This window comes from Bos mutus, chromosome 16, assembly GCF_027580195.1.
Source record: "Bos mutus isolate GX-2022 chromosome 16, NWIPB_WYAK_1.1, whole genome shotgun sequence".
NCBI lineage: Eukaryota > Metazoa > Chordata > Mammalia > Artiodactyla > Bovidae > Bos > Bos mutus.
Window position 1 is genome coordinate 9748023 of NC_091632.1, and position 26138 is coordinate 9774160.

General features: G+C 43.3%; 1 protein-coding gene across 1 annotated transcript in view; it reads right to left on the reverse strand.

Moving 5' to 3' along the window:
• Window positions 1-26138, reverse strand: part of CRB1 (crumbs cell polarity complex component 1) — a 161183-nt gene that overhangs the window by 59532 nt on the left and 75513 nt on the right. Inside the window, exon 6 of the mRNA XM_070384375.1 lies at window positions 2768-3727. Coding sequence (XP_070240476.1) covers window positions 2768-3727 — 960 coding nt within the window. The remainder of the gene's footprint in view (window positions 1-2767; window positions 3728-26138) is intronic.

The window sequence follows — 26138 nt, forward strand, 5'->3', positions numbered from 1 at the left end:
GGGCTGAAAACGAGCCCCTGAGGAAAGCATTGGAAGAACCTGGGTGTGTTCAGCATGATAGGCATGATGGCCTCGACAGTACAAGACTTGTCTCCAAATATTTGAGTTCTCATGGAGAACACATGTAAGCAAGATTGGCATTGGCTTCAAGAGTTACAATGCAGCCAATGAATGGAAGGGGAGGTCATCCTACATTATTTCAGGACCAAGAAACAACTTTTAGGGGATTTCTGGGAAGATGGAGGATGAAAGGGTTCTCACGCCTGGTGGTGCATAAGCAGAGTTCTGGGCCACTACACTTGGCACGCACAGCTGTAAGAAACTCAGTCATGGAGTGAAGGACATCCTATGCCTAAGAAGCTCTAATTCCAAGAGGGTAAGAGTCTCAAAGTTTAGGTGTATAACTGAAGATAAAACATATGTCAATTGCCTCTGTTAATGAAACATCCTCTAGAAGGAATGAGATCAGTGACACGTTATACTGAACAGTATCTTGGAAGCTCCCCGTTCCTGGACACAGCCAGGATGACAAGATAACACTGATAAGGAGCATTAAAAAATGATGCCAAAGGAATCATGTCTATGCTTCTAAGTGTCTAAGCGTAGACACTTGCAGACAAGTTTTGAGAAAATTTTCTCTGAACTCTTATTGTGAGACATTTGATTATTTTTAAATGATCAGCTTTACAATACAGGAAGCCCCTCTGTCTTCCCTGTGTATTCAGCCAGCTAAATTCTCCCTCCAGTCTGTCTGTTCCTTGCAATGGGTACCATGTTTGGGAAACACTGAGCTGGGATCAAGACCTGGGTGAAGTTCCCCTTGTACTTTTTAGCACATCTCCCCACTCCTGAACGTCTGTGCACAATGACAGAAAGGTTCCAGGTTGCCCCATATAGCTTGCAAGCATCTTCTGTGATGGGATAAACTCCCCAGCAGACATTCCTCAAAGATGACAGCAAATACAGGGCATTTTGGGGCTTCCCAGGTTGCACTAGTAGTGAAGAATCTGCTTTCCAATGTAGGAGACTTAAGAGATGCGGGTTTGATCCCTGGGTCGGGAAGGTCCCCTAGAGGAGGGCATGGCAACCCACTCTGGTGTTCTTGCCTGGAGAATCCCATGGACAGAAGAGCCTTGCGGGCTACAGTCCATGGGGTCACAAAGAGTGAGACACGACTGAGCGGCAGAATGCACACAAGGATGCTTTGGATTTATGACTAAGAGGTGATATCCGAAATATAACTTTTCTTAAACTTATACCAAGAATTTCAGAAAGAGAAGACTTTACAGAATTTACTCCCTAAGGAGACATCTTCTGAAGTTTTTTCATGAGGATTAACCAGTTTCAAATAGTGGAGGGGTGGGGGCAGCAGGGTGGGGGAGAAGGAACTTGGAGGAAGACAGGGGACAGGTACCCAACTCAGGAACTGGGTTTCAAGACTGTGAGTTTTCCAAGTTGGAAAAAAATAAAGCAAACCAGAACCCACGAGACTGGCATCTCTTGAATCTATTTACCAGGACAGTTAGCATCACTGCAGTCAGTAGTAACCTCGTGGGTCACTGCACTTGGAAGCTGGTCAAAATGACTCAGCATCTGTTTGTTATTTTGTATATGTAGGAAAAATATTGCCTTGGGTCAATTAGATTTTTCTTCAAAAACTGAACATTGCTGCAGTATAATTTCTCCCTTTCTCCTTTAAAAAAAATCTCAAAACAACTTGCCATTCCATTTAAAATATTACTTAGAGCTAGTAGATGCCAGACCTCATTGTCAAGCAGGTCCGTGATTTGTAATGAATATTGTGGTCAGGGGGAGACCCATGAATAGTGTCTAATAATTCTCAGCCCTTCATACATGGAGTAGGGTATAGACCAAGGCTGGTTTCAATTTCACTTCATATAAAGCACAGAAGACTATTTACCAGATGTCGTCCCTTTTCAAATAACTCTCAAATCTTGGGGTGAATTACAGCTCACTTCAAAGCAGTCTGTTGCAATTACCTTTCCGACATTTTCAGTGCAAAAGAATCATAATAAAAAGAAACAGGTATATATTGATCACTATCAACAGCGATCTTTGGAACGATGTCGGAAGTAAGGCCTTTGAAGTGCATTTCAAACTCATCTGCTGGAGAAATTACATCAATTAGCTTATGGCATCTACCCAGTTTCCATGTTGTTACTTTTTAAAAATATTTTCTTTCTTGGACACGTAAGTAGAATACCTGTTTTCTCCAATGCAACTCTTAAAAATACACCTTTGAATAAAATTGGTGGTTTATAAAAGTGCTAAACTGAGGCACGATTTTGGAGCAAGTGTGAACTGCATAGAAAGGAGGGCAAGAAAGTAACTGTTTCTTAGGAAAGAAACTCCTACTACGCACGAGCCACTGAGCTATACGCACGAGCCATTGAGCTAGGACTTGGTATTGACTAGTTTCATGGCCTATTCTTCAAAAAGACTGCTTCCCTTTCAAGTAAAATATACAATAAATTTCTGATATACCACAAATGATAAGATTGTAGCAGCATTTTGTAAACACCAAGAAGGAAACCCGCTTGGATGGGAGCTGTGGGCTTAGTTTTCGCTTCTCTGCGTGGCTGAAACCCTGGCGTGGGACGCATTCACTGAGACGGAACTAGTGCACACCCCAGCCTCTTCTGTTTCCCGTCGGCGGGCAGCCAGCAACAGCGTCCTTTGGGGTCATCACCGCCAGCAGCAGCCTGGCCATTAAGCCCCCGGCCCACCCAGCCCCCAGCCCCCTCACCTCCATGACAGCTGCGGCCGCGGTAGGGCCTGTAGCACTCACACCGGTGACCGAGCCACAGGTTGAGGCAGCGTCCTCTGTTGCGACAAGGCTGGCTCTCACACCAGTCCTTTCGGGCGCAGCCTGCCTTGACGTTCAGAGACTGGTCAGATGAGACATTCTCTGCGGTGATGGCATTCAAGTCCAGGTGCACGTCTTGGAGGCAGCCTACGAGCGAAGGTGCGGATGGTATCCTATAGACGTTAAGCAGAGCATCACCACTGTGGGCTCTTCCTTCTGGCAAACCCCCCAAAAAGGAGTTCTGGAGAGCACACGCTGATGACCCATCACTTTCAAATGGAGAAGGAGCCCTAGCAACGCATGTCCCCATGCAAGAGTCGTCACGCAGGGCCAGGGTCACAGCCTCTGCAAACGTCGCCTCCACCGCATGCCACCCTCCGTCGCTGGTGTCGTGGGGGATGAGCAGGACCACCTTCGGCTGATCGCTGACTTGAACGGTCAAGTGGACAAAGCCAGCCAGCACCTCCAGCATCACAAACGCGTCCCAGTCACCCCGGAAGAGCAGCAGGGCCGCCGGCTGGACGGTCTGGAACCTGAGGGCTACGGTACAGCCTGAGTCCTGGGCCAGAGCTGAGCCACTTGAGACCCACAGGAAGCCACTGCCCAAAAAGGACAGCGTGGTGACGGTTCCACACCGTGACCCGGTGTAGCCAGGGGGGCACAGGCAGTCGAATCCATGCTGGCCGTCGTGGACGTGGGGGACGCACGTCCCGTTGTTTAGACACGGATGATCAGCACAGCCCAGGAGAATATCAGAGCAGTCCCTGCCTCCAAAGAAGACTCCAGAATGGGGATCAAATGGGCAATGGCAAGTGTAACCCTCAGGCGAGTTCTCACAAGTGCCCCCATTGCGGCAAGGGCTGGACGAGCACTCATCCACGTCCTCTTCACAGTGGACTCCTGTTCAAGGACAGAGAACAGACCTGAGTTACATACAGTCAGATCGAACACAGACACCTCACATCATCCTCATGTGGAATCTTGCGGAGGGGCAGACGGGCTCACTTTTAGGGCTGTAACAGAGAGAAGTGTGAATCATGATCAAGGGTATGATCATTCTGCCTGTGAGTTGCGTGGAAGTGCCGTCACAGCAAGCCTGGAATTCTTCCTCTAGAAATCGGCTCCTTGCCATGTAGAGTGGCTGACTCAAATTATCACCGACAGACACATATGTGACACTGAATTTTTTTTAAAGAGAGAGACTGCTATTGGGATCAAATCTAGACACAAACTATTTGTTTGGGGACTTAATTCCCAGATATGGTTTATGCTGCCATGGGCTGCTAATTTCACTCTGTTCTACTTGGGAACAGCAATCTGCCTTCTCCATTTTTGGCAACTCCCCATAATCCCTAGCAGCTTCCCCAGTGGCTCAGATGGTAAAGAATCTGCCTGCCAATGCAGGAGATGCGAGTTTGATCCCTGGGTCAGGAAGGTGCCCTGGAGGAGTGCATGGCAACCCACTCCAGTATTGTTGCCTGGGAAATCCCATGGACAGAGGAGCCTAGCCAGCTACAATCCACAGGCTCGCAAAGAGCTGGACACGACTCAGCAACTAAAGAACAAGAACATAATCCCTAGACCAACAGACAGTGCAGACGCCTCTCTCTGCAGAGGCTTCTGAGGAGAATAGAGGATCCCCTCTCCTGCTCACCAGGATTCTAACATAAACTGTGAAAACTATCCAACAACAAGCCCTGGCTTCTAGCTTCTTCACTTTCTTTTACTCTTCTTCCTGACTCTCAAGTCAAAAAAAATTTTGATACCTAATTAGAGAACTCATTAAATGAATTCTATTAGAATTCATTTAATCCAAGTAACAAAAAGAAACATAACACTTTGTGAGAGTGATGGTTGCGGCTTTTTACAGAAGTTCCAATGCACAAATGCTGCTAACAGAAACTGACATGTGTGTAGCACTTACACAGTTTTGCCAACACCGTGACCCACATTGTGCGTCTGTACTTACTGAAAGGTCCAGCTGAGGTAGTGAGCAGGTTACATTTACTTTTTGTGTCTAGGTCTTCTGACCTACAAAACAGGGTTAATAATAGTACCTGCAGCATAGTTCAGTTCAGTTCAGTTGCTCAGTCGTGTCCGACTCTTTGCAACCCCATGAATCGCAGCACGCCAGGCCTCCTGTCCATCACCAACACCCGGAGTTCACTCAGACTCACATCCATCAAGTCAGTGATGCCATCCAGCCATCTCATCCTCTGTCGTCCCCTTCTCCTCCTGCCCCCAATCCCTCCCAGCATCAGAGTCTTTGCCAATGAGTCAACTCTTCTGCATGTGGTGGCCAAAGTACTGGAGTTTCAGCTTCAGCATCATTCCTTCCAAAGAAATCCCAGGGCTGATCTCCTTCAGAATAGACTGGTTGGATCTCCCTGCAGGCAAGGGACTCTCAAGAGTCTTCTCCAACACCACAGTTCAAAAGCATCAATTCTTCAGCACTCAGCTTTCTTCACAGTCCAACTCTCACATCCATACATGACCCCTGGAAAAACCATAGCCTTGACTAGAAGGACCTTTGTTGGCAAAGTAATGTCTCTGCTTTTGAATATGCTATCTAGGTTGGTCATAACTTTCCTTCCAAGGAGTAAGTGTCTTTTAACTTCAGGGCTGCATTCACCATCTGCAGTGATTTTGGAGCCCCCCCAAAATAAAGTCTGACACTGGTTCCACTGTTTCCCCATCTATTTGCCATGAAGTGATGGAACCAGATGCCATGATCTTCGTTTTCTGAATGTTGAGCTTTAAGCCAACTTTTTCACTCTCCACTTTCACTTTCATCAAGAGGCTTTTGAGTTCCTCTTCACTTTCTGCCATGAGGGTGGTGTCATCTGCATATCTGAGGTTATTGATATTTCTTCCGGCAATCTTGATTCCAGCTTGTGTTTCTTCCAGTCCAGTGTTTCTCATGATGTACTCTACATATAAGTTAAATAAGCAGGGTGACAATATACAGCCTTGACGTACTCCTTTTCCTATTTGGAACCAGTCTGTTGTTCCATGTCCAGTTCTAACTGTTGCTTCCTAACCTGCATACAAATTTCATGAACAGTACGAAAAGGCAAAATGATAGGATACTGAAAGAGGAACTCCCCAGGTCAGTAGGTGCCCAATATGCTACTGGAGATCAGTGGAGAAATAACTCCAGAAAGAATGAAGGGATGGAGCCAAAGCAAAAACAATACCCAGCTGTGGATGTGACTGGTGATAGAAGCAAGGTCCGATGCTGTAAAGAGCAATATTGCATAGGAACCTGAAATGTCAGGTCCATGAATCAAGGCAAATTGGAAGCGGTCAAACAAGAGATGGCAAGAGTGAATGTCGACATTCTAGGAATCAGCGAACTGAAATGGACTGGAATGGGTGAAATTAACTCAGATGACCATTATATCTACTACTGTGGGCAGGAATCCCTCAGAAGAAATGGAGTGGCCATCATGGTCAACAAAAGAGTCCGAAATGCAGTACTTGGATGCAATCTCAAAAATGACAGAATGATCTCTGTTCGTTTCCAAGGCAAACCATTCAACATCACAGTAATCCAAGTCTATGCCCCAACCAGTAACGCTGAAGAAGCTGAAGTTGAACGGTTCTATGAAGACCTACAAGACCTTTTAGAACTAACACCCAAAAAAGATGTCCTTTTCATTATAGGGGACTGGAATGCCAAAGTAGGAAGTCAAGAAACACCTGGAGTAACAGGCAAATTTGGCCTTGGAATACAGAATGAAGCAGGGCAAAGACTAATAGAGTTTTGCCAAGAAAATGCACTGGTCATAACAAACACCCACTTCCAACAACACAAGAGAAGACTCTATACATGGACATCATCAAATGGTCAACACCAAAATCAGATTGATTATATTCTTTGCAGCCAAAGATGGAGAAGCTCTATACAGTCAGGAGAAGACCAGGAGTTGACTGTGGTTCAGATCATGAACTCCTTATTGTCAAATTCAGAGTTAAATTGAAGAAAGTAGGGAAAACCAATAGACCATACAGGTATGACCTAAATCAAATCCCTTATGATTATACAGTGGAAGTGAGAAATAGATTTAAGGGACTAGATCTGATAGATAGAGTGCCTGATGAACTATGGAATGAGGTTCGTGACATTGTACAGGAGACAGGGATCAAGACCATCCCCATGGAAAAGAAATGCAAAAAGCAAAATGGCTGTCTGGGGAGGCCTTACAAATAGCTGTGAAAAGAAGAGAAGTGAAAAGCAAAGGAGCAAAGGAAAGATATAAGCATCTGAATGCAGAGTTCCAAAGAACAGCAAGAAGAGATAAGAAAGCCTTCTTCAGCAATCAATGCAAAGAAATAGAGGAAAACAACAGAATGGGAAAGACTAGAGATCTCTTCAAGAAAATTAGAGATACCAAGGGAACATTTCATGCAAAGATGGGCTCAATAAAGGACAGAAATGGTATGGACCTAACAGAAGGAGAAGATATTAAGAGATGGCAAGAATATACAGAAGAAGTATACAAAGAAGATCTTCATGCCCCAGATAATCACAATGGTGTGATCACTGACCTAGAGCCAGACATCCTGGAATGTGAAGTCAAGTGGGCCTTAGAAAGCATCACTACGAACAAAGCTAGTGGAGGTGATGGAATTCCAGTTGAGCTATTCCAAATCCTGAAAGATGATGCTGTGAAAGTGCTGCACTCAATATGCCAGCAAATTTGGAAAACTCAGCAGTGGCCATAGGACTGGAAAAGGTCAGTTTTCATTCCAATCCCAAAGAAAGGCAATGCCAAAGAATGCTCAAACTACTGCACAATTGCACTCATCTCACAAGCTAGTAAAAAAAGCTCAAAATTCTCCAAGCCAGGCTTCAGCAATATGTGAACCGTGAACTTCCTGATGTTCAAGCTGGTTTTAGAAAAGGCAGAAGAACCAGAGATCAAATTGCCAACATCCACTGGATCATGGAAAAAGCAAGAGAGTTCCAGAAAAACATGTATTTCTGCTTTATTGACTATGCCAAAGCCTTTGACTGTGTGGATCACAATAAACTGTGGAAAATTCTGAAAGAGATGGGAATACCAGACCTGCAGCACAGGGCTTTTTAAAGATTGAGTTAAGACACATCGGATGTTCATAACATTGCTTGATATATAAATAACTACTCCATAAGTGTTGGCTGTAATTAAAACATAGTAACAAAAGGAATTATTCTCTCATGCCAAAATCGAGTAGCACTATCATCATTGAGAGAAATTACTTAGAAAGTGTAGGCATATGGAGTGACTGACAAATTGTACAACTCTCCGTAATGAGAGATTTACTGGGACAGCATGTTAGGCTGGAGTCTTACTCCTCATGAGAGAAGGGAAACTGTTTTATTCGACAGTGCGTGTCTAAACCACAGCACGATGCCTGCCTGGCGCTTAGAAATTAATTTTTTAATGAATTGATTAATGATGACCATTGTAAGCTGACTAAAATGTTCATACTGAACTTATACTGATCTAATCCAAAGCCCAAAGTGCTCTTTTTGTGTGTATTTTCAGGTAAATTTACCCGAAGCACCATATGTTTAGACTCTCGACTGAACCCTACTGTACTTACATCTCACTCTACTTGGATTGCTTTCATACAAGTTTGTTAATCCAAAAGTACTTCAAGCTCCATGAAAAGAGGGAGCATATCACAATCTTAGAGTCTCCAACAGTCCCTGCACAGGGCTGAGCAGGTATGTGTTATAAAAGAAACTGGATGAGTAGACAAAGTAAAATGAAATCAAATGGATTTGTTCTTTATAATAATGAATCATCCTAGATTTCCTCTTCTTGGGCTCTAAAATCCCTGCAGATGGTGACTGCAGCCATGAAATCAAGGCGATTGCTTCTTGGCAGGAAAACTATGACAAGCCTAGACAGCATATTAAAATACAAAGACATCACTTTGCCAACAAAGGTCCATGATAGTCAAGGCCATGGTCTTTCCAGTAGTCATGTATGGATGTCAGAGCTGGACCAGAAAGAAAGCAGAACACTGAAGAACTGATGCTTTTGCATTGCGATGCTGGAGAAGACTCTTGAGAGTCTTTCAATAGCAAGGAGATCAAAGAGGCCAACCCTAAAGGAAATTAACCCTGAATATTCATTGGAAGGACTGATGCTGAAGCTGAAGCTCTAATACTTTGGCCACCTGATGCAAAGAGCTGGCTCACTGGAAAGGACCCTGATGCGGGGAAAGATTGAGGGCAGGAGAAGGGGGTGGCAGAGGATGAGATGGTTGGATGGCATCATCGATTTGATGGACAAAATCTTGGACAAACTCTTGGAGATAGTGAAGGACAAGGAATCCTGGCATGCTGCAGTCCATGGGGTCACAAAGAGTCAATCATAACTTGGTGACTGAACAATCAAAAAATAATCATCCTTATAGGTAATAGAGAGCTGACATAGGAATTACAGGCTATATTCTAAAGGAGAGTTCTAATGCAAGTTTCATCTAATTGAACTTACAACAAGTTCTTCTAAAACTTTGTTAGAAGATATTTTACTTAGATTTGATTTTCATAGGATTTTAAGCACAGAAAAAATTAATCTGCAAGCATTTAATTAAGAGGAATACTGAACAACTCATGAGTTATAATCAAAGTGAAACACCTTGTCCCCACCCATTGTGCTTTTCAACATGTTTAATGGAGTAGGGGGTAAAAGCTTGGATAAAATCTCCAGCAGACTTCAAGTCTTTTCTGCAGAGCCTTGAGTAATAATAGTCTTAAGGGCATATTTTAAACACCGATGCTAAATAGTCATAAGAACCATCAAGTTTTAGTACATTTCAGAATTGAATCTTCTTTCTCTGCCAGGTGGACTTCAGGCTGCCTTGGAAATGACTTAAGGAGCTCCCCCTTCTTTTTCCCTCCACTCTGCCCCCCTACCCTTCTAGACTTCTGCCTTGAGTGTCAGAAGGGTTCAGAAGGTATTCCCTGCGGGTGCTGGTGGTGGATGCTCCACACTCCCTGAGACTGGCGGGTGCTTCAGGGGGACTTATTCTGGGGGCTCTTTTCTGGGTCCTTGGTCTCCGTTGCTCCAGTAAAGACCCCAGAGAGCTGCCAGCAGGCCTTGCTCTCAAGTTGCCCCTCCACCAGCCCCTTCCCCATGGATTTCCTGAGGTTTGCTCCACTTCACCAACTCGGTCTGTCCGTTGTCATTCCTGAAACTTCTAAGAGGGACCAGGACCCGTTTCACACTGGCCACTGGCTGCCACCCCTCCCTTGATTCCCCAAGAACCCCAGGTCCATGGGCTCTGCTTCACAAGTGGAGGGGAAGCAGGTCGCTGCCCAGCCCAGCCCAGCAGCATCCCCCTCAGCCTCCTCTCCTTCTCCTGCGGCCCCAGGCACGCCCTTTTGCCTCTAGGTTCCTCAGGTAGGTGAAGAATCTAGGCTAAGTTGCCGCTCCTGCTCTTCCCACAAATTATGTGAGACTGCAGTCTCCTTGGAGCCACTCTGGTGGGTTGTAGTGAGAATGTAACCCCCAGCCTGGCACGTGAGGGCTGGGCTCCAGCTTGGCATAGCAGCCAGTTTCTCCAGAGAAATCTCTGCACAAACTCGCTCCTTCAGGCTGCCTCCTGGGAGCTTTCATAGAACTTTGAAATGAGCCTAAGTCTGTCATCTGTCTTGATTTTGACATTCTGTACTATAGTCTCTCAAAACTCACGCTGGTTCCTGAAGCAACCGTATTTTGACCCGTTGTGATGTGCTGGGCTAAGTCACTCCTACTCTGAGGAGTGACAGGCTGCTAAGTTGTGTCCTACTCTTTGCAAGGCTAAGACTGTAGCCCAGCAGGCTCCTCCATCCATGGGATTCTTCAGACAAGAACACTGGAGTGGGCTTCCATGCCCTCCTCCAGGGGATCTTCCCAACCCAGGGATCAAACCCAAGTCTCTTATGTCTCCTGCATTGGCAGATGGGTGCTTTACCACTAGTGACACCTGGGAAGTCTTTTTTGACCCCTTAGTTGAAGTTTTAATTTACCGTTTTCTTAAATGTATAAGATACCTATTCTGAGCCTCACAGAGGATTGTGAGAGACACAAAGCAGAGGACACAGGCCAGGCCTCAGTATGCTTAGGGCATGATGGAATAAGAAAACTTGTGTTTATGCAAATACAGAAAATGCATTGCGTATAGCAGGTTCTCAAAGAATGTATGGATAATAAGTGAGGATCAAACTAGGGGGACACTTGAGAAGATTTAGCTACCACACAATTGCACTCATCTCACACGCTACTAAAGTAATGCTCAAAATTCTCCAAGCCAGGCTTCAGCAATATGTGAACTGTGAACCTCCAGATGTTCAAGCTGATTTTAGAAAAGGCAGAAGAACCAGAGATCAAATTGCCAACATCTGCTGGATCATGGAAAAAGCAAGAGAGTTACAGAAAAACATCTATTTCCGCTTTATTGACTATGCCAAAGCCTTTGACTGTGTGGATCACAATAAACTGTGGAAAATTCTGAAAGAGATGGGAATACCAGACCACCTGAATTGCCTCTTAAGAAATCTATATGCAGGTCAGGAAGCAACAGTTAGAACTGGACATGGAACAACAGACTGGTTCCAAATAGGAAAAGGAGTTCATCAAGGCTGTATATTGTCACCCTGCTTATTTAACTTATATGCAGAGTACATCACGAGAAACGCTGGGCTGGAAGAAGCACAAGCTGGAATCAAGTTTGCTGGAAGAAATACCAATAACCTCAGATATGCAGATGACACCACCCTTATGGCAGACAGTGAAGAGGAACTCTTCACAAAGAGTTGGACACGACTGAGCGACTGAACTGAACTGAGCCAAGACAGACTTTATTTTCTTGGGTTCCAAAGTCACTGTAGATGGTGACTGCAGCCATAAAATTAAAAGATACTTCCTCCTTGGGAAAAAAGCTATGACAAACCTAGACAGTGTATTAAAAAGCAGAGACATCACTTTACTAACAAAGGTCCATATAGTCAAAGCTATGGTTTTCCCAGGAGTCATGTGCAGATGTGAGAGTTGGACCATAAAGAAGACTGAACACCAAAGAATTGATGCTTTTGAATTGTGGTGATGGAAAAGATTCTTGAGAGTCCCTTGGACTGCAAGGAGATCAAACCTGTCAGTCCTAAAGGAAATCAACCCTGAATATTCATTGGAAGGACTGATGCTGAAATTGAAGCTCCAATACTTTGGCCACCTGATGCAAAGAGCCAACTCATTGGAAAAGACCCAGATGCTGAGAAAGCTTGAGGGCAGGAGGAGAAGGGGGGACGACAGAGGATGAGAAGGTTGGATGGCATCATCGACTCAATGAACATAAATTTAAGCAAACTCCAGGAGACAGTGAAGGTCAGGGACGCCTGGGGTATTGTAGTCCACAGGATTGGAAAGAGTTGAACACGACTGAGTGACTGACCAACAAGCCAGGTTTTAAGGAAAAGCATTGAATGAGAGATTGTTGTAAATCTTTAGTTGTGTAAACTAAAAATTTTAAATCAAATCAATCAATAAATATTGACTACATATCTACTGCATATAAAAACACTGTGGATAACATGGAATAAAAACTGACCCCCATCCTCACTAGTTTAATGGAAAAATAAGACAAATGTGTGAAAAATTAAATGAAAGTGTATATTAAGACAACATTAGAGATAACACTAAACAGGGTATAATGGGTTCTAAGTGAATCGTATGAACAACGGCTGCTCTGGAGAGACAGCGATCTTCAGGATGGGCTGGATTGGGAAGATTTTGTAGGTAGAATTTAAGACAGGTTTTCAAGTATGGATCAGATTGGCAAAGACACATGCACACTTAGCCGAATCAACAAAAACTGTTCCCTGGAAAACCATTAGACATTTAGAGGTGACAGTGCGCTTGGCAATCTAGTTGGCATGGAGGATTTATGCAGGAAAAGCAAGTTAGAAAGATTAAATGTAGCCAGATTGGAGAAGGTCTGGCATTGAGGGCGTTTTGTTTCAATTCATTAATTAAGTTTTGGAAGGCAATGGGGATTAAGCTGGTAGTTGCTGAATGGAAGGCAGAGCTGCTTTCGCCTAAGGACCCATCCCACGGGATCTGTACCAGATGAAATGGGAAGAAACCAGAGACAGGAAGATGCGAGGCAGCTGTGAGGATCATCCACACCTAAGGTTAGGAGGGCCTGAAATCAGACACTTACTTCTTCATCATTATGGTCTCCTTTCATTTATCTTTGGTCAGCAAATAAGTACAGAGAGTGATATTTCTTTATGGTTGCTTACTGCATTTTATCTTGCAACTCCTAAAATTTATAGATTTAATCTTTCACAAAATAACTACCAATCACTTGATTATTAGTATGTGTTTCCTTTAAATATAAACAAGAAAAACTAGTTTTAGATTTTACTACCATCATGGGGAAAAAAGAGAGTCTAGTCTAGGTCAATAGGTCTGAAGAAAGGTCAATATTTAGGTCAATAGTCTGAAGAAAGTAAGAAGAATTAGATATTAAAAGTAGAAAGGTAATTTATGCTTTCACTTTGCTTAAAATCTATTCTATTGACATCTCCAACATAAAATAAGGTTAGATATATTTATTTCACGAACTTAGAAAATTAAAATGGGAAGAGAGACTGAAGCTTCTTTTCTTGGCTATTTGACTAGCTTGGCAAAGAATGTCTGCTGTCAATCAAGATAAAAGGATTAAGGAATATTTGTGGGATTATCTGTGTCATTCAGTCTTCTTAATGGGTATTTTAGTTGACAATGAGTTGGTTATTTAGGTCCTTCTATTTATAGAACGAGGTGGATTGCTTAAAGCTGTTATGTTGTTTATATGAAGTCTATTCATTTAATTCAAAAAGGTCACTTCCTTTTATTTTTCTAAAATTCTTTTATTTGAAGATCTGATTCTATGATAAGATTGTATTTAAAAAATAATCAAGATAGGGAAAATTCATATTATCTGGAAAACCCCATATTTCCTGCTGCTGCTGCTGCTGCTAAGTCACCTCAGTCGTGTCTGACTCTGTGCAACCCCATAGAGGGCAGCCCACTAGGCTCCTCTGTCCCTGGGATTCTCCAGGCAATAACACTGGAGTGGGTTGCCATTTCCTTCTCCAATGCATGAAAGTGAAAAGTGAAAGTGAAGTCGCTCAGTCGTGCTGGACTCTTAGCGACCCCATGGACTGCAGCCCACCAGGCTCCTCCATCCATGGGATTTTCCAGGCAAGAGTACTGGAGTGGGGTGCCATTGCCTTCTCCATCCCATATTTACATAAGAATAAATTATATTCATGGATAAAAAGGACATAGACTTTATGTTTAATATAAATATCATGAACTGTTAAATGACCCTTTGCTATATTCCCACTTAGAAAATCATAGCTAATGAAATATCTAATAGAAAATTATTTCTACAAAAACTTATATACAAGTAAGTTTCATCTTTCTTTATTTTAAATGACTCAGGTGTTTTCTTTATTTTAATAAATAGAAATCAAGAAAAAATTAAAGTCCAAGGACTCGTTGCCTAAACATTGCCTGTACTCATGACTTTCTGTTACTCAAAACTCATCATTTTCAGTTGATAGTCATCTCTAATATAGCATCAACACCAGTTGCTAAATAACCATCTTGAACACTGTAACAATGGTACCAATCACCTATACAAGTATTAAGAAAAGCATGAGTTACCTATGAGCATTGCCATTAAAATGTGAAAACCTTGGGTCCTGGCTCCAAACATTTTCCTGTAGAAAAGGGGATATCCATCCAAACACCTACTAGGTTGACAGGACCAGTTTCTGATGCTTTTCTACCATTTTCCAAAAGTGTGTCACCTTCTTCCTTCAGGCAGAGGCTGTGGGACTTGGTCTGGGTGCCGGATCAGTGGGGCTTAGTGTAAGACCCATTTGCGCTGCTTACCAAGCAGACTTGTTACAGCCTTAGTCTCTCCTTAGTTCTGGCGCCTCCCCCTTCTAAGTCCCAAGAGCAAATGTTAACAGGAACACGGCCACCTCTATCCCAGAAGGAGGCGTTTGCGGGGTTTGACAGACAGACTGGAATTTTTGGTAACTTCTATCATGGACCATTAGAGATCGATTTTATTTTTTCTTCACAACAATGAAAATGGTTTCTGTTTTAATTTTTCCCCTATTTTGCTTTCGAACAGCAGTTAGGAAATTTATGGCAGCTTTGAATCTATTGAATGTCCATGTAGGGCACTGGCAAAGAGAAACTAAGGAGACAGCGGGGGTTTTCATCCACAGATTGTGGCCAGTTATTTGTGTGATGCTCCCAGGCTTCAATTCCACTTCTCTGTGAAAAAAAAAAAATGACTATGCTCTGTTCGTCTTAAATATAATGGCATTTGATGCTGTGCAATAGGACAATTTGAATAGGTGAGGTGTTTGGGACATACTTGAGGAGCTGGTGCTTGATGGTTTTGTTTTGCTCTTTTTTAACAGACCTGAGGATCTGCAGAGGTTTCACTCGGGCAAAACAGGCAGAGACCTCACCAAGCAGCACCGAACTGCCTCGGGGCCTGAAATCCTTACCACTGGAGCAATTTCTGTAGGCTGAGGTCTGGTCTCCTAGAAGTCTTGAAAAGATGAAAATATTACCTGAGAAGGGTGGTAGCTGTGTCATGAGGCAGGATCAGTGCCTTCTCATGGGTCAGTATATAAGCCTCAACATCTGCCAGGGGGCTTCTCCGGTGACTCGTCAGTGCAGGAGACAGGGCTTCAGTGCCTGCTCTGGGAGGTTCCCACGTGCCACGGAGCGACAAAGTCCGCGTGCCACAACTACTGAGCCTGTGCTCCAGAGCCCGGGAGCCGCTACCCCCGAGGCCTCGCGCCTGGAGTCTGCTCTCCGCAAGAGAGAAGCCGCTGCGATGAGAAGCCCACAGGCCACTAGAGGGTAGCCCCACCCCTTGCCACAGCCAGAGAAAAGCCTGCAGAGCCGCGAAGACCCGGCAAAGCCAAAAACAAATTTAAAAAGTTATTTTTTAAAAGTCTGCCGTGGATCTGAGTCAGAGAGGCTGTGATGGAAACCAGGTGATAAGGAAAAAGTCATTGCAATAGTATGTTCCTCCACTCACTGATTATTTCTTCACCCTTTTAACTGTGCTGGATGAATGAACATCACTCATTATTCACTCATCCTTTTAACAGGTGCTGGAAATAGGATGTGAGCAAAAGGAGCCTTGGCTCTGCTTCACGGGAGGGAACATGGGTTACCCAGGTTTACAGCCCTGGGGAAGGCTGGGCAGATGGGGGTCTCGGGGACCATAGGACCAAGTCAGCCCGTGGGGACTAGAGGAGAGGGTGCGGTGCAGGGGAGAAGCAACATGTTCAGAGTTCTGACCAATGGATCAGCTCAGAGAGAAGTTTCTAGCGACCATCAGGGAGCCAGAATAATGAAATAGAATAAACAAAGAGTAGGAGCCTTGAAAACTGATTTTCAAAAGCCAACTTTGATATTTTCTAGGCTATGAGAACTCGGCAGGCTTCCCAGGTGGCGCCGTGGTAAAGACTCACCTGCCAATGCAGGAGACACAGTGACGGGTCTGATCTGTGACTCAGGAAGATCCCCTGGAGAAGAAATGGCAACCTGCTCCACCATTGTTGCCTGGAGAATCCCGTGGACAGAGGAGCCTGGTGGGCTGCAGGCCACGGGGTCGCAAAAGAGTTGAACGCGACTGAGCATGCACATGCATGCACGCAGGGGAGCTCAGGGGAACTCAGGCGAGTAGCTATTTTTTAAGCTAACACTAATGTATGAAGTGGACATAATAAAGCCTATTAAGCAGTTATTTCTGTGTGAGCAAAATGAGAACTATAAATGCTTGGGGCATAGTAATATTTCAAAAGAACTTCAATAATTTGTGTGTGTGTGTAATGGATAAGTAAACTTGAATATAAATGACTAGAACTAAAATGTAGAAGGCACGCTGACCAAATCTGCAGGCAACGTGAACTTGTTCAGGATAAGGACTCCTCTGAACCAGAAATGACGGGCCAACCCAACAGTTGTTTCCCCTGCACGTCTCGCCCCCTTCCTTACGGCCAGAGCACACCTCCACCATAATGGATGCCGATGACAGACTCTCACATCCTCCTTGATAGCTGGGCCACGGGCACGTGACCTAGTCCCAGGCAACGGAACCTGAGGAGGCTCTGCTAGGGGGCCTCTGCAAAGGGCTTTCCTTCCTAACATGAAAAGATATGCGGCCGTCCTCTGATATTGTCTTGTAGATATGTCCTGCGGCTGTCACAGTGGAAGATACTATCTAGGGCAATGGAAATGATAATCCTTCTGAAACTCCAGATTTCTAATGCTTTTAATCCCTTCAGTTCAGTTCAGCCACTCAGTCATGTCCAACTCTTTGCAGTCCCGTGGACGGCAGCACCCCAGGCTTCCCTGTCCATCACCAACTCCTGGAGCTTGCTCAAACTCATGTCCATCGAGTCAGGGATGCCATCCCGACCATCTTATCCTCTGTGGTCCCTTTCTCTTCCCACCTTCAATCTTTCCCAGCATCAGGGTTTTTTCCAACGAGTCACTTCTTTGCATCAGGGGGCCAAAGTATTGGAGCTTGAGCTTCAACATCAGTCCTTCCAATGAATATTCAAGACTGATTTCCTTTAGAATGGACTGGTTGGATCTCCTTGCAGTCCAAGGGACTCTCAAGAGTCTTCTCCAACACCACACTTCAAAAGCATCAATTCTTCAGCCCTTAGCTTTCTTCACAGTCCAACTCTCACATCCATACATGACTACTGGAAAAACCATAGATGGACCTTTGTTGACAAAGTAATGTCTCTGCTTTTTAATATGCTGTCTAGGTTGGTCATAGCTGTTCTTCCAAGGAGCAAGTGTCTTTTAATTTCATGGCTGCAGTCACCATCTGCAGTGATTTGGGAGCCCAAGAATATAAAGTCTGTCCCTGTTTCCATTGTCTCCCCATCTATTTGCATGAAGTGATGGGAACAGATGCCATGATCTTAGTTTTCTGAATGTTGAGCTTTAAGCCAACTTTTTCACTCTCCTCTTTCACTTTCATCAAGAGGCTCTTTAGTTCTTCACTTTCTGCCATAAGGGTGGTGTCATCTGTATATCTGAGGTGATTGATATTTCTCCCGGCAAACTTGATTCAAGCTTGTGCTTCATACAGCCCGGCATTTCAGCTGATGTACTCTGCATGTAAGTTAAATAAGCATGGTGACAATATACAGCCTTGACGAACTCCCTTCCTCATTTGGAACCAGTCTGTTGTTCCATGTCAGTTCTAACTGTTGCTTCTTAACTGGCATACACATTTCTCAGGAGGCAGGTCAGGTGGTCTGGTATTTCCATCTCTTTCAGAATTTTCCACAGTTTGTTGTGATCCACACAGTCAAAGGTTTTGGCATAGTCAATAAAGCAGAAGTAGATGTTTTTCTGAAACTCTCTTGCTTTTTCGATGATCCAGCGACTGTTGGCAATTTGATCTCTGGTTCCTCTGTCTTTTCTAAATCCAGCTTGAACATCTGGAAGTTCATGGTTCATGTACTGTTGAAGCCTTGAAGAATTTTGAGCATTACTTTACTAGCATGTGAGATGAGTGTAAGTGTGCAGTAGTTTGAACATTCTTCGGCATTGCCTTTCTTTGGGACTAGAAAGAAAACTGACCTTTTCCAGTCCTGTGGCCATGGCTGAGTTTTCCAAATTTGCTGGCATGTTAAGTGCAGCACTTTCAAAGCATTATCTTTTAGGATATGAAATAGCTCAACTGGAATTCCATCACCTCCACTAGCTTTGTTTGTAGTGATGTTTCCTAAGGCCCACTTGACTTTGCATTCCAGGATGTCTGGCTCTAGGTGAGTGGGTAGCCTTTCCCTTCTCCAGGGAATCTTCCCAACTCAGGGATCAAACCCAGGTCTCCCGCATTGCAGATGTGTTCTTTACCAGCTGAGCCACTAGGGAAGCCCTTGAATTCTTTAATAGGAATTGCTATAAGAAGTACACTTCATAAGGAAATCTATAAATCAATTCTTTGAAACCATGTTGTTAGAGAAATTCTTGAAAAAAATAGGGAAGTTTAACCCAGAGAAAAGCAGGTACTAGGGAACATCAGAAGGTCTGCAAGGAGCTGGAAGTCCAGCCTGTAAAACTGTCTTTTTTGTTTGGTGCTACCACGGAAAAGTGGCACCAACAGTAAGGTGCCCTAGGATGCTGTATTTATGCTCACTATGCAGAATCTCATGGACATCGATGCTGAGGTTCATAGAATCAGTTGTCTTGAAATACAGGAAGTTTCCTGACCTTGAAGATGTGCACATTTAGAAAGGATCACCATGCAGGGTGAATGCTACACAGAAAATTAAAGAAAAGATGGGTTATAGAGTCCAGTGACCCTATAATCTTCCAGCCCCGAGATTCTATCATCATTTAGAAGTAAAAGATGTGTTGTATGCATCACTGCTAAGTAAATAATATAAGAAGAGATTTCATCAGCAGAGCATGCTGAATACAATAAACTTAACATCTTCATAACCTTGTCACGGTTTTTAGAATATGTTTAAAAGGAAAGAGTAGTAGGTTCCTTAGAAGGTTTCTACCAGAATCAGTGAGATAGTTATTCTGAGTCTATAGGTCCAGCTTCTACTGGGGGCTTATCCAACACTGTTTATCTTGCCAAAACCTCCTACCTCCATTTTTACTTGCTTAAGAGAACAATTAAGATTTTAAAAATATATATCCATAATTTATTCTATGTTGATTATAGTTAAATTACAGTTTTCCAGAGGTCACCAGAAGCAATCTCAACCAGCCAGAACATAATCATGAAGATATATTCTAAAAGTGTCTATGTTTAAAAAACAGAGATTGCAAAGTTAACTATATCCTCAGACCCTTGTTCACCAGTTATTATTATTTTGTGTTAGTTGCTCAGTCATGTCTGACTCTTTGCGGCCACATGAACTATAGCCGACCAGGCTCCTCTGTCTGAGGGATTCTCCAGGCAAGAATACTGGAGTAGATTGCCAAGCCCTTCTCCAGGGGGTCTACCCGACCCAGGGATCAAACCCGTGTCTCTTACGTCTCCTGCGTTGGCAGGTGGGTTCTTTACCACTAGCGCCATTATTTTAGACACAATTATTATTTTATACACACACCTTCTGATGTGCCCAGTACCTGCTTTTCTCTGGGTTAAACTTCTTTACTTTTTTCAATACCTGGATTACCTGGTATCCAGAAAGAGAAAAGAGGATTGTACCATATATATTTTCAGCATCAAGAAATAATATTTGAGAGCTGGACAGTGAGCTTGAGTAGATGGATTCTAAGAACTGTGAAGGGTCCCAGCTATGTGGATAGTTTACAGTTTCCACAGTGACAGAGTGTGCTGCTGCTGTCATTTCAGAAATGATGGAAGTGACTCCTGGCGGGTGCGACCGGGGCCCCCGTCTGCATGACTCCTGAGATGAGCCTATTCCTTCTCTTCTAAATCAACTTGCTTCCAAGGACAACACTGCAATGATATGGCATAAAATAATATGTGAAAGTAAACCAGTCAGGAAATATTAAAAATAGGAGCAAAATCAATATCTATTTTAAGGCTGCACTCCATAGGACAATGACATTCAATAAACCAATAACATAAGTCATCAATAGAATGCATAAGTGCATGCAACCTTTTCCACCCAGAAATGCAAAAGAGTGTAGTATATTTCTGAAATATTTTAACATAAAATGGTGAAAAAAAACATATTTTCCCACAAGAATCATACAAATGTTTTACCCCCAACCTTAGTGACATCAAAAAAGCTGGATGTTATCGCTGGTGATTATCTTTTTTATTAAGATGTGTATGTGTACAGCATTGAGCACAGGGCTGTTTCTTCACCATCCATTTTCCTTTGATCTATTTCATTATTGCACTAAAGTTTGATTCAAGAGATACATACACACACTCTCTAGATGTGACATTTGTTCAGAACCGTACAGCCACTCAGATAAAAATACTGAGCCCAGAGGAAGATTCGATTCAGTCCATGTGTGAAGAGTATGGGGAGATCTTCAAATGGAAGACGAAATAGCTGCACAAAAGCTTTGCATTTCAGGCCTATGATGCACTTGATTTTTGCACTTCAAAAGTCCCACTTTGAAGCCCGGTGGGATGGGGGGAGTGATTTTTAGTTATTTTATGGATTACCAAGTAGAAAATGGAGCATTGCACACGTTCACTCCTGTTGTCTTTACTTTGAAAAGTAATTTCAGAGAAACTCAATCCAGTTCGACCGGAGCTCTCCTAATTGGCTCCGATCAGTAAACCATCAGAGACGACGCTGCCCTTGCTGAGTCCCTCTCCCCGCTTCTTGTCAAAAGCGCGTGGTCAAACACCGGTTATGGGGAATTACAGGAAGCTGACCTGTGCTGGGCTCCACACGCTGCTTTTCCAGTGGTGTTTGCCTTCTGTCTGCCACGGCGGGAAGCGCCTTTCCTTTCGCTGGGAGTGACAATCGTCCTCTCACAGGTTCGTCAATATTTGGTTCTGCAGGGCCACCAAGTAATGTCCGAGGCTGAGGAAATGACTGAGCTGACGTTCAGGGCCCTCGACAATCTGGCTTCTATTTACCGTCCCCTCCACCCCACCCCCAAGCCCAGCATTCCTTTCCACTGCCCACTACAGAAAGGGTCTGTACATGTGACACGGAGAAGGCAATGGCACCCCCTCCAGTACTCTTGCCTGGAAAATCCCATGGACGGAGGAGCCTGGTAGGCTGCAGTCCATGGGGTCACTAAGGGTCGGACACGACTGAGCGACTTTACTTTCACTTTTCACTTTCATTCATTGGAGAAGGAGAAGGCAACCCACTCTAGTGTTCTTGCCTGGAGAATCCCAGGGACGGCAGAGCCTGATGGGCTGCTGTCTATGGGGTCGCACAGAGTCGGACACGACTGAAGCGACTTAGCAGCAGCAGCAGCAGTACATGTGACAGTGTGGATGAACCTGGAGGACAATATGCTGAGCAAAATAAGCCAGCAGCAGAAAGACAATGGGGCTTCTCAGGTGGCACCAGTGGAAAAGAACCCACCTGCCAATGCAGGAGACGTACGAGGAGGCGTGGTTCCAGCCCTGAGTCAGGAAGATCTCCTGGAGGAGGGCATGGTAACCCCCTCCAGTGCTCTTGCTGGAGAATCCCATAGACAGAGGAGCCTGGTGGGCTACAATCCATGCGGTCGCAAAGAGTCAGACACGCCTGAGTGACTTAGCACACACAGAAAGACAAATGTGGCAAATCTCACTTACATGTGGAACCTAGAATAATCAAATTCATGGAAGCAAAGAGCAGAGAGCGGGGGCTGGCAGGGACAGGAGCGAGGCAGAAATTGAAGGTTATCAGGACAGAGCTTCAGTTATGAAAAGGGAACAAGTTCTAGAAACCTACTGTGCGGCAGAGTGTCGATAGTCACACTGTACTTTGTATGTAAAATCTGCTAATAGCAGATCTTATGTTCAATGCTTTAACAAAATTTTTAAAAATTTTAAGAGGTTAGATCTCATGTTAAATGTTCTTACTACAATAAAAAACGTAAATAGTAAATACATGAAGACATCTAAAATGGCTAAAGCTGTGTTCAAAAGCAAGTCATTGAGCATAATGATTTATTCCTGATTTAATTTATAACTAAAAGATAAAAATAGAATCTTATAAAACAAAAAGCGAGTCATAAAAATAGAGGAAAAATAACTGCTGTTCAAATTTTAAGTTTTGGAAGTAGGAAATAATAGAGGAACAGAAGTGGTGAATACGGGAGGAAAAAGCATAATACACAGCAGAAGTGAAAGATTTAAGACCATTTGAGACCCATAGGTGTTTATCTCCAGAGAGGGAAGAAGATAAATGACACAGTAGATTTACTCAAGAAAAAAATTTTAAATTAACAGCAAATACAAATATATTGTAAAACAAATAGAAAAGATGTACAAAAGAATACCATTTATAATACACAGTAATACATTTGAAAACAAGCGGGCATAATTTTCTGGGAAGTAAAAATGATCAAACAACTAAAGGAAGCATAGAAGGAGATAACAGCTAGGAGAAATAGTTCGAGAGCTTTTTACCACAAAAGGCTTAGGCGCTAAACAGTTTTTATAAAGTAGTAATAACCCTGATGCTAGACAATATCCTACAAAAAGATGGAAAGGTGTTCAAAGCACGATATTTTCCTATCATAAAATCAACATCTAACTGTTAGATTATCCCCCCCCAAAAAAGCATGCAAACCAACCTTATTCATGCATATTGATACAATAGTACTATTGTGAATAAGATAACCCCCAATTTTTTTTTAATTAAAAAGAATTTTTTTTCAAACACTACTTTTAAGATATGATCAAAGCTAACATCATTATAATTAGCCATATTGATGGACTGCAAGGAGATCGAACCAATCAGTCCTAAAGGAAATCATTGGAAGGACTGAATGTTCATTAGAAGGACTGATGCTGAAACTGAAGCTCCAACACTTTGGCCACCTGATGTGAAGAGCTGACTCATTGTAAAAGACCCTGGTGCTGGGAGGGATTGAAGGCAGGAGAGAAGGGGACAACAGATGAGATGGTTAGATGGAATCACCGACTCAATGGACATGAGTTTGAGCAAGATTGGGGAGTTGGTGATGGACAGGGAGGCCTGGTTTGCTACCGTCCATGGGGTCACAAAGAGTCAGACACGACTGAGCCACTGAACTGAATGCAAGTGTCTGTCCATGGATAACTGGACAGACACATGTACTAATATATAACACAACAGAATACTATTTAACCTTTAAATGGGAAAGAACTCTGACAGCCTGCTGATGTTTGAACCTTGTCTGCATTATGCTAAGTGAATCAAGCCAGTCACAAGAGAAATACTGAATAATTTGAATTGTGTGAGATTTCTAGATTAGTCAAATGCATAAAGACAGAAAGTAGAATGCTGGTTTCCAGGACTTGGGGACGGGGGCCCTAGGGGAGTTGCTTAATGGGTGTATAATTTTAATTTTGCAAGATGAAAAGCGTTCCAAAGATTGGGTATACAATAATGTGAATGTACTTAATATTACTGAACTGTACACTTAAAAATGGCTAAGAAGATACGTTTTGTTATGTGTATCTTATCACAATTAAAGACAAAAGTAATAAAAGATAAGAATGAGGGAAACTTTTTAAAAAAGTTTACTGAAGGATGCAACTCAAACTTCTGTTCACTCCTGAAATACAGATACAATTCAATACTAGAAAATCTGCCAATAGTTTACATTAATAGGTATAATAACAAAAACCATTATTCTTTTAACAGGTGATAAACATCAGTTCAATAAAGTCCAACGCCATTTCTACAAAATAAGATGCTGTCAGAATAGTGAGATGGAGGCATCCAAGATCAACATGGTAAGCATCTCTCTCTTTCACCAGATATGCGTGGAACGGTAAGACTAAGGTATAAAATCAGGAGCCCAACGTGAGTTAGCACTCAGTTGTAATTAATTATACATCGAGTACTTGCAAGCTAAGTGAGTTCAGTCATGTCTGACTCTTTGCGATTCCATGGGCTGTAGCCCCCCAGACTCCTCTGTCCGTGGACAAGAGTCCTGCCGTGGGTTGCTATGCCCTCCTCCAGGGAATCTTCCTGACCCGGGGATCTGCCTGTGCCTCTTGTGTCTCCTGCATTGGCAGGCGTGTTCTTCATCACTAGAGCCACCTGGGAAGCCCAACCACACACTCTTCAGTTCAGTCGTTCAGTCGTATACAGCTCTTTGCGACCCATGGATTGCAGCGCTCCAGGCTTCCCTGTCCACCACCAGCTCCCAGAGGCTGCTCAAACTCACGTCCACCAGGTTAGTTCATGTAAACCCATAATTACATTTAAAATATACCTTTTGAGATTTGTCATCGATTTGGTCATTTTAATAAGAGACGAGAAAAACTGTAGGTATTGAAAAGAAGAGTTATTTGCAAACAAAATAAAACTGCGTCACTCTACTGGGCCCTGAGCATTAGCTCGGTTCGTCCTTTTGGGAAAAAAAAGCGAAAGTGTTAGTCATTCAGTCGTGTCCGATTCTTTGTGACTCCATGAAGTACCGGAAATGTTTACGTATGGGAAACTGAGCCTCAGAAAGGTTAAGTTCACACAGTTCTCACTGGAATCTCTGCCCACAGAAACCTCAGAGTTACTTTGCTTCTTTCATTCCCCTGTTTGACGTGAACTCCGGCATCTCTGATTTACCAGAGCAGAGATTCAGTCTACCTGAATTATGTTTTGAGGAAATACTTGTGAGGAGAGAGGAAGACGAGGGAAAAGTAGAAGAAATGTACCAAACATTCCTGAAAGAGGGGTTAGGATTGTTTTCAGGTTTCCTCATTCTTTTCGGTATTTTCCAACATTTTCTACAATGATCATATTCTACTTTGCTTTGATTTAGAAAATATAACAGACATATTTCAGAAAGCAAATACGTCTTCGCTAAAGCATCCAAGTCTCTGGGAGCCAAAATTTTTTTAAAATAACTTAAATCAGGGCTGAGTGAATATTTGAGTGAGAAACTGCGTACATCAAGGTGAGGCTAAAAGGTGCTCTTATGTGTTTGCATGGTTTACGGTTTATTCTGGAAGAAAAAAGCAAGACAGGGTTTGTAAGGCCACTAGAGATGCAGGAGTCCCGTAAGGTGCTTAATGTTTCTGTTTTTAAGATGTACCCTAGTTTATTTTATCACTTTTAAATGCTCTTTCATAATACTTTCGGTTTCTCTTGGCGGCTCCTGTGTTCAAAATCTCTGACCCGCTTTGACGACACCAGCTATGAAGGGTGCAGCGCCATCTAGTGGTACCTCCCGCTAACTGCAGAACCATTGATTTCCTTCATTAGTTCACTGACTCACAGGATACAAATGGTGGCTTGAGTGTAAGATACTTTGCTAAACCTTTTGTTTTCATTGATTTGATTCTCACACATGGTAGACTTCTAACGTGCCTCTAAGATCCCCATTCCTGGTATCTATACTCTCATGTAATCTCTTTCCCTTGAGTCTGAGTTGGAACCGGTGACTTGCTTCTAAATACTAGAATATGGCAGAGGTGATGGGATTCACTTCCATGATTATGTTGAAAACACTGTGACTTCCAAGATGACTTGCTCTGTTGATGACTTTGATCAAATTGCCATTGTTAGAAAGCTGACCATCAGTGAGAACTGAGACCATCAGTGAGAACTGAGACCCTCGGTCCAACCTCCCTCAAGGAAAGGACTCCAGCTGACAACTCCATGAGTGGG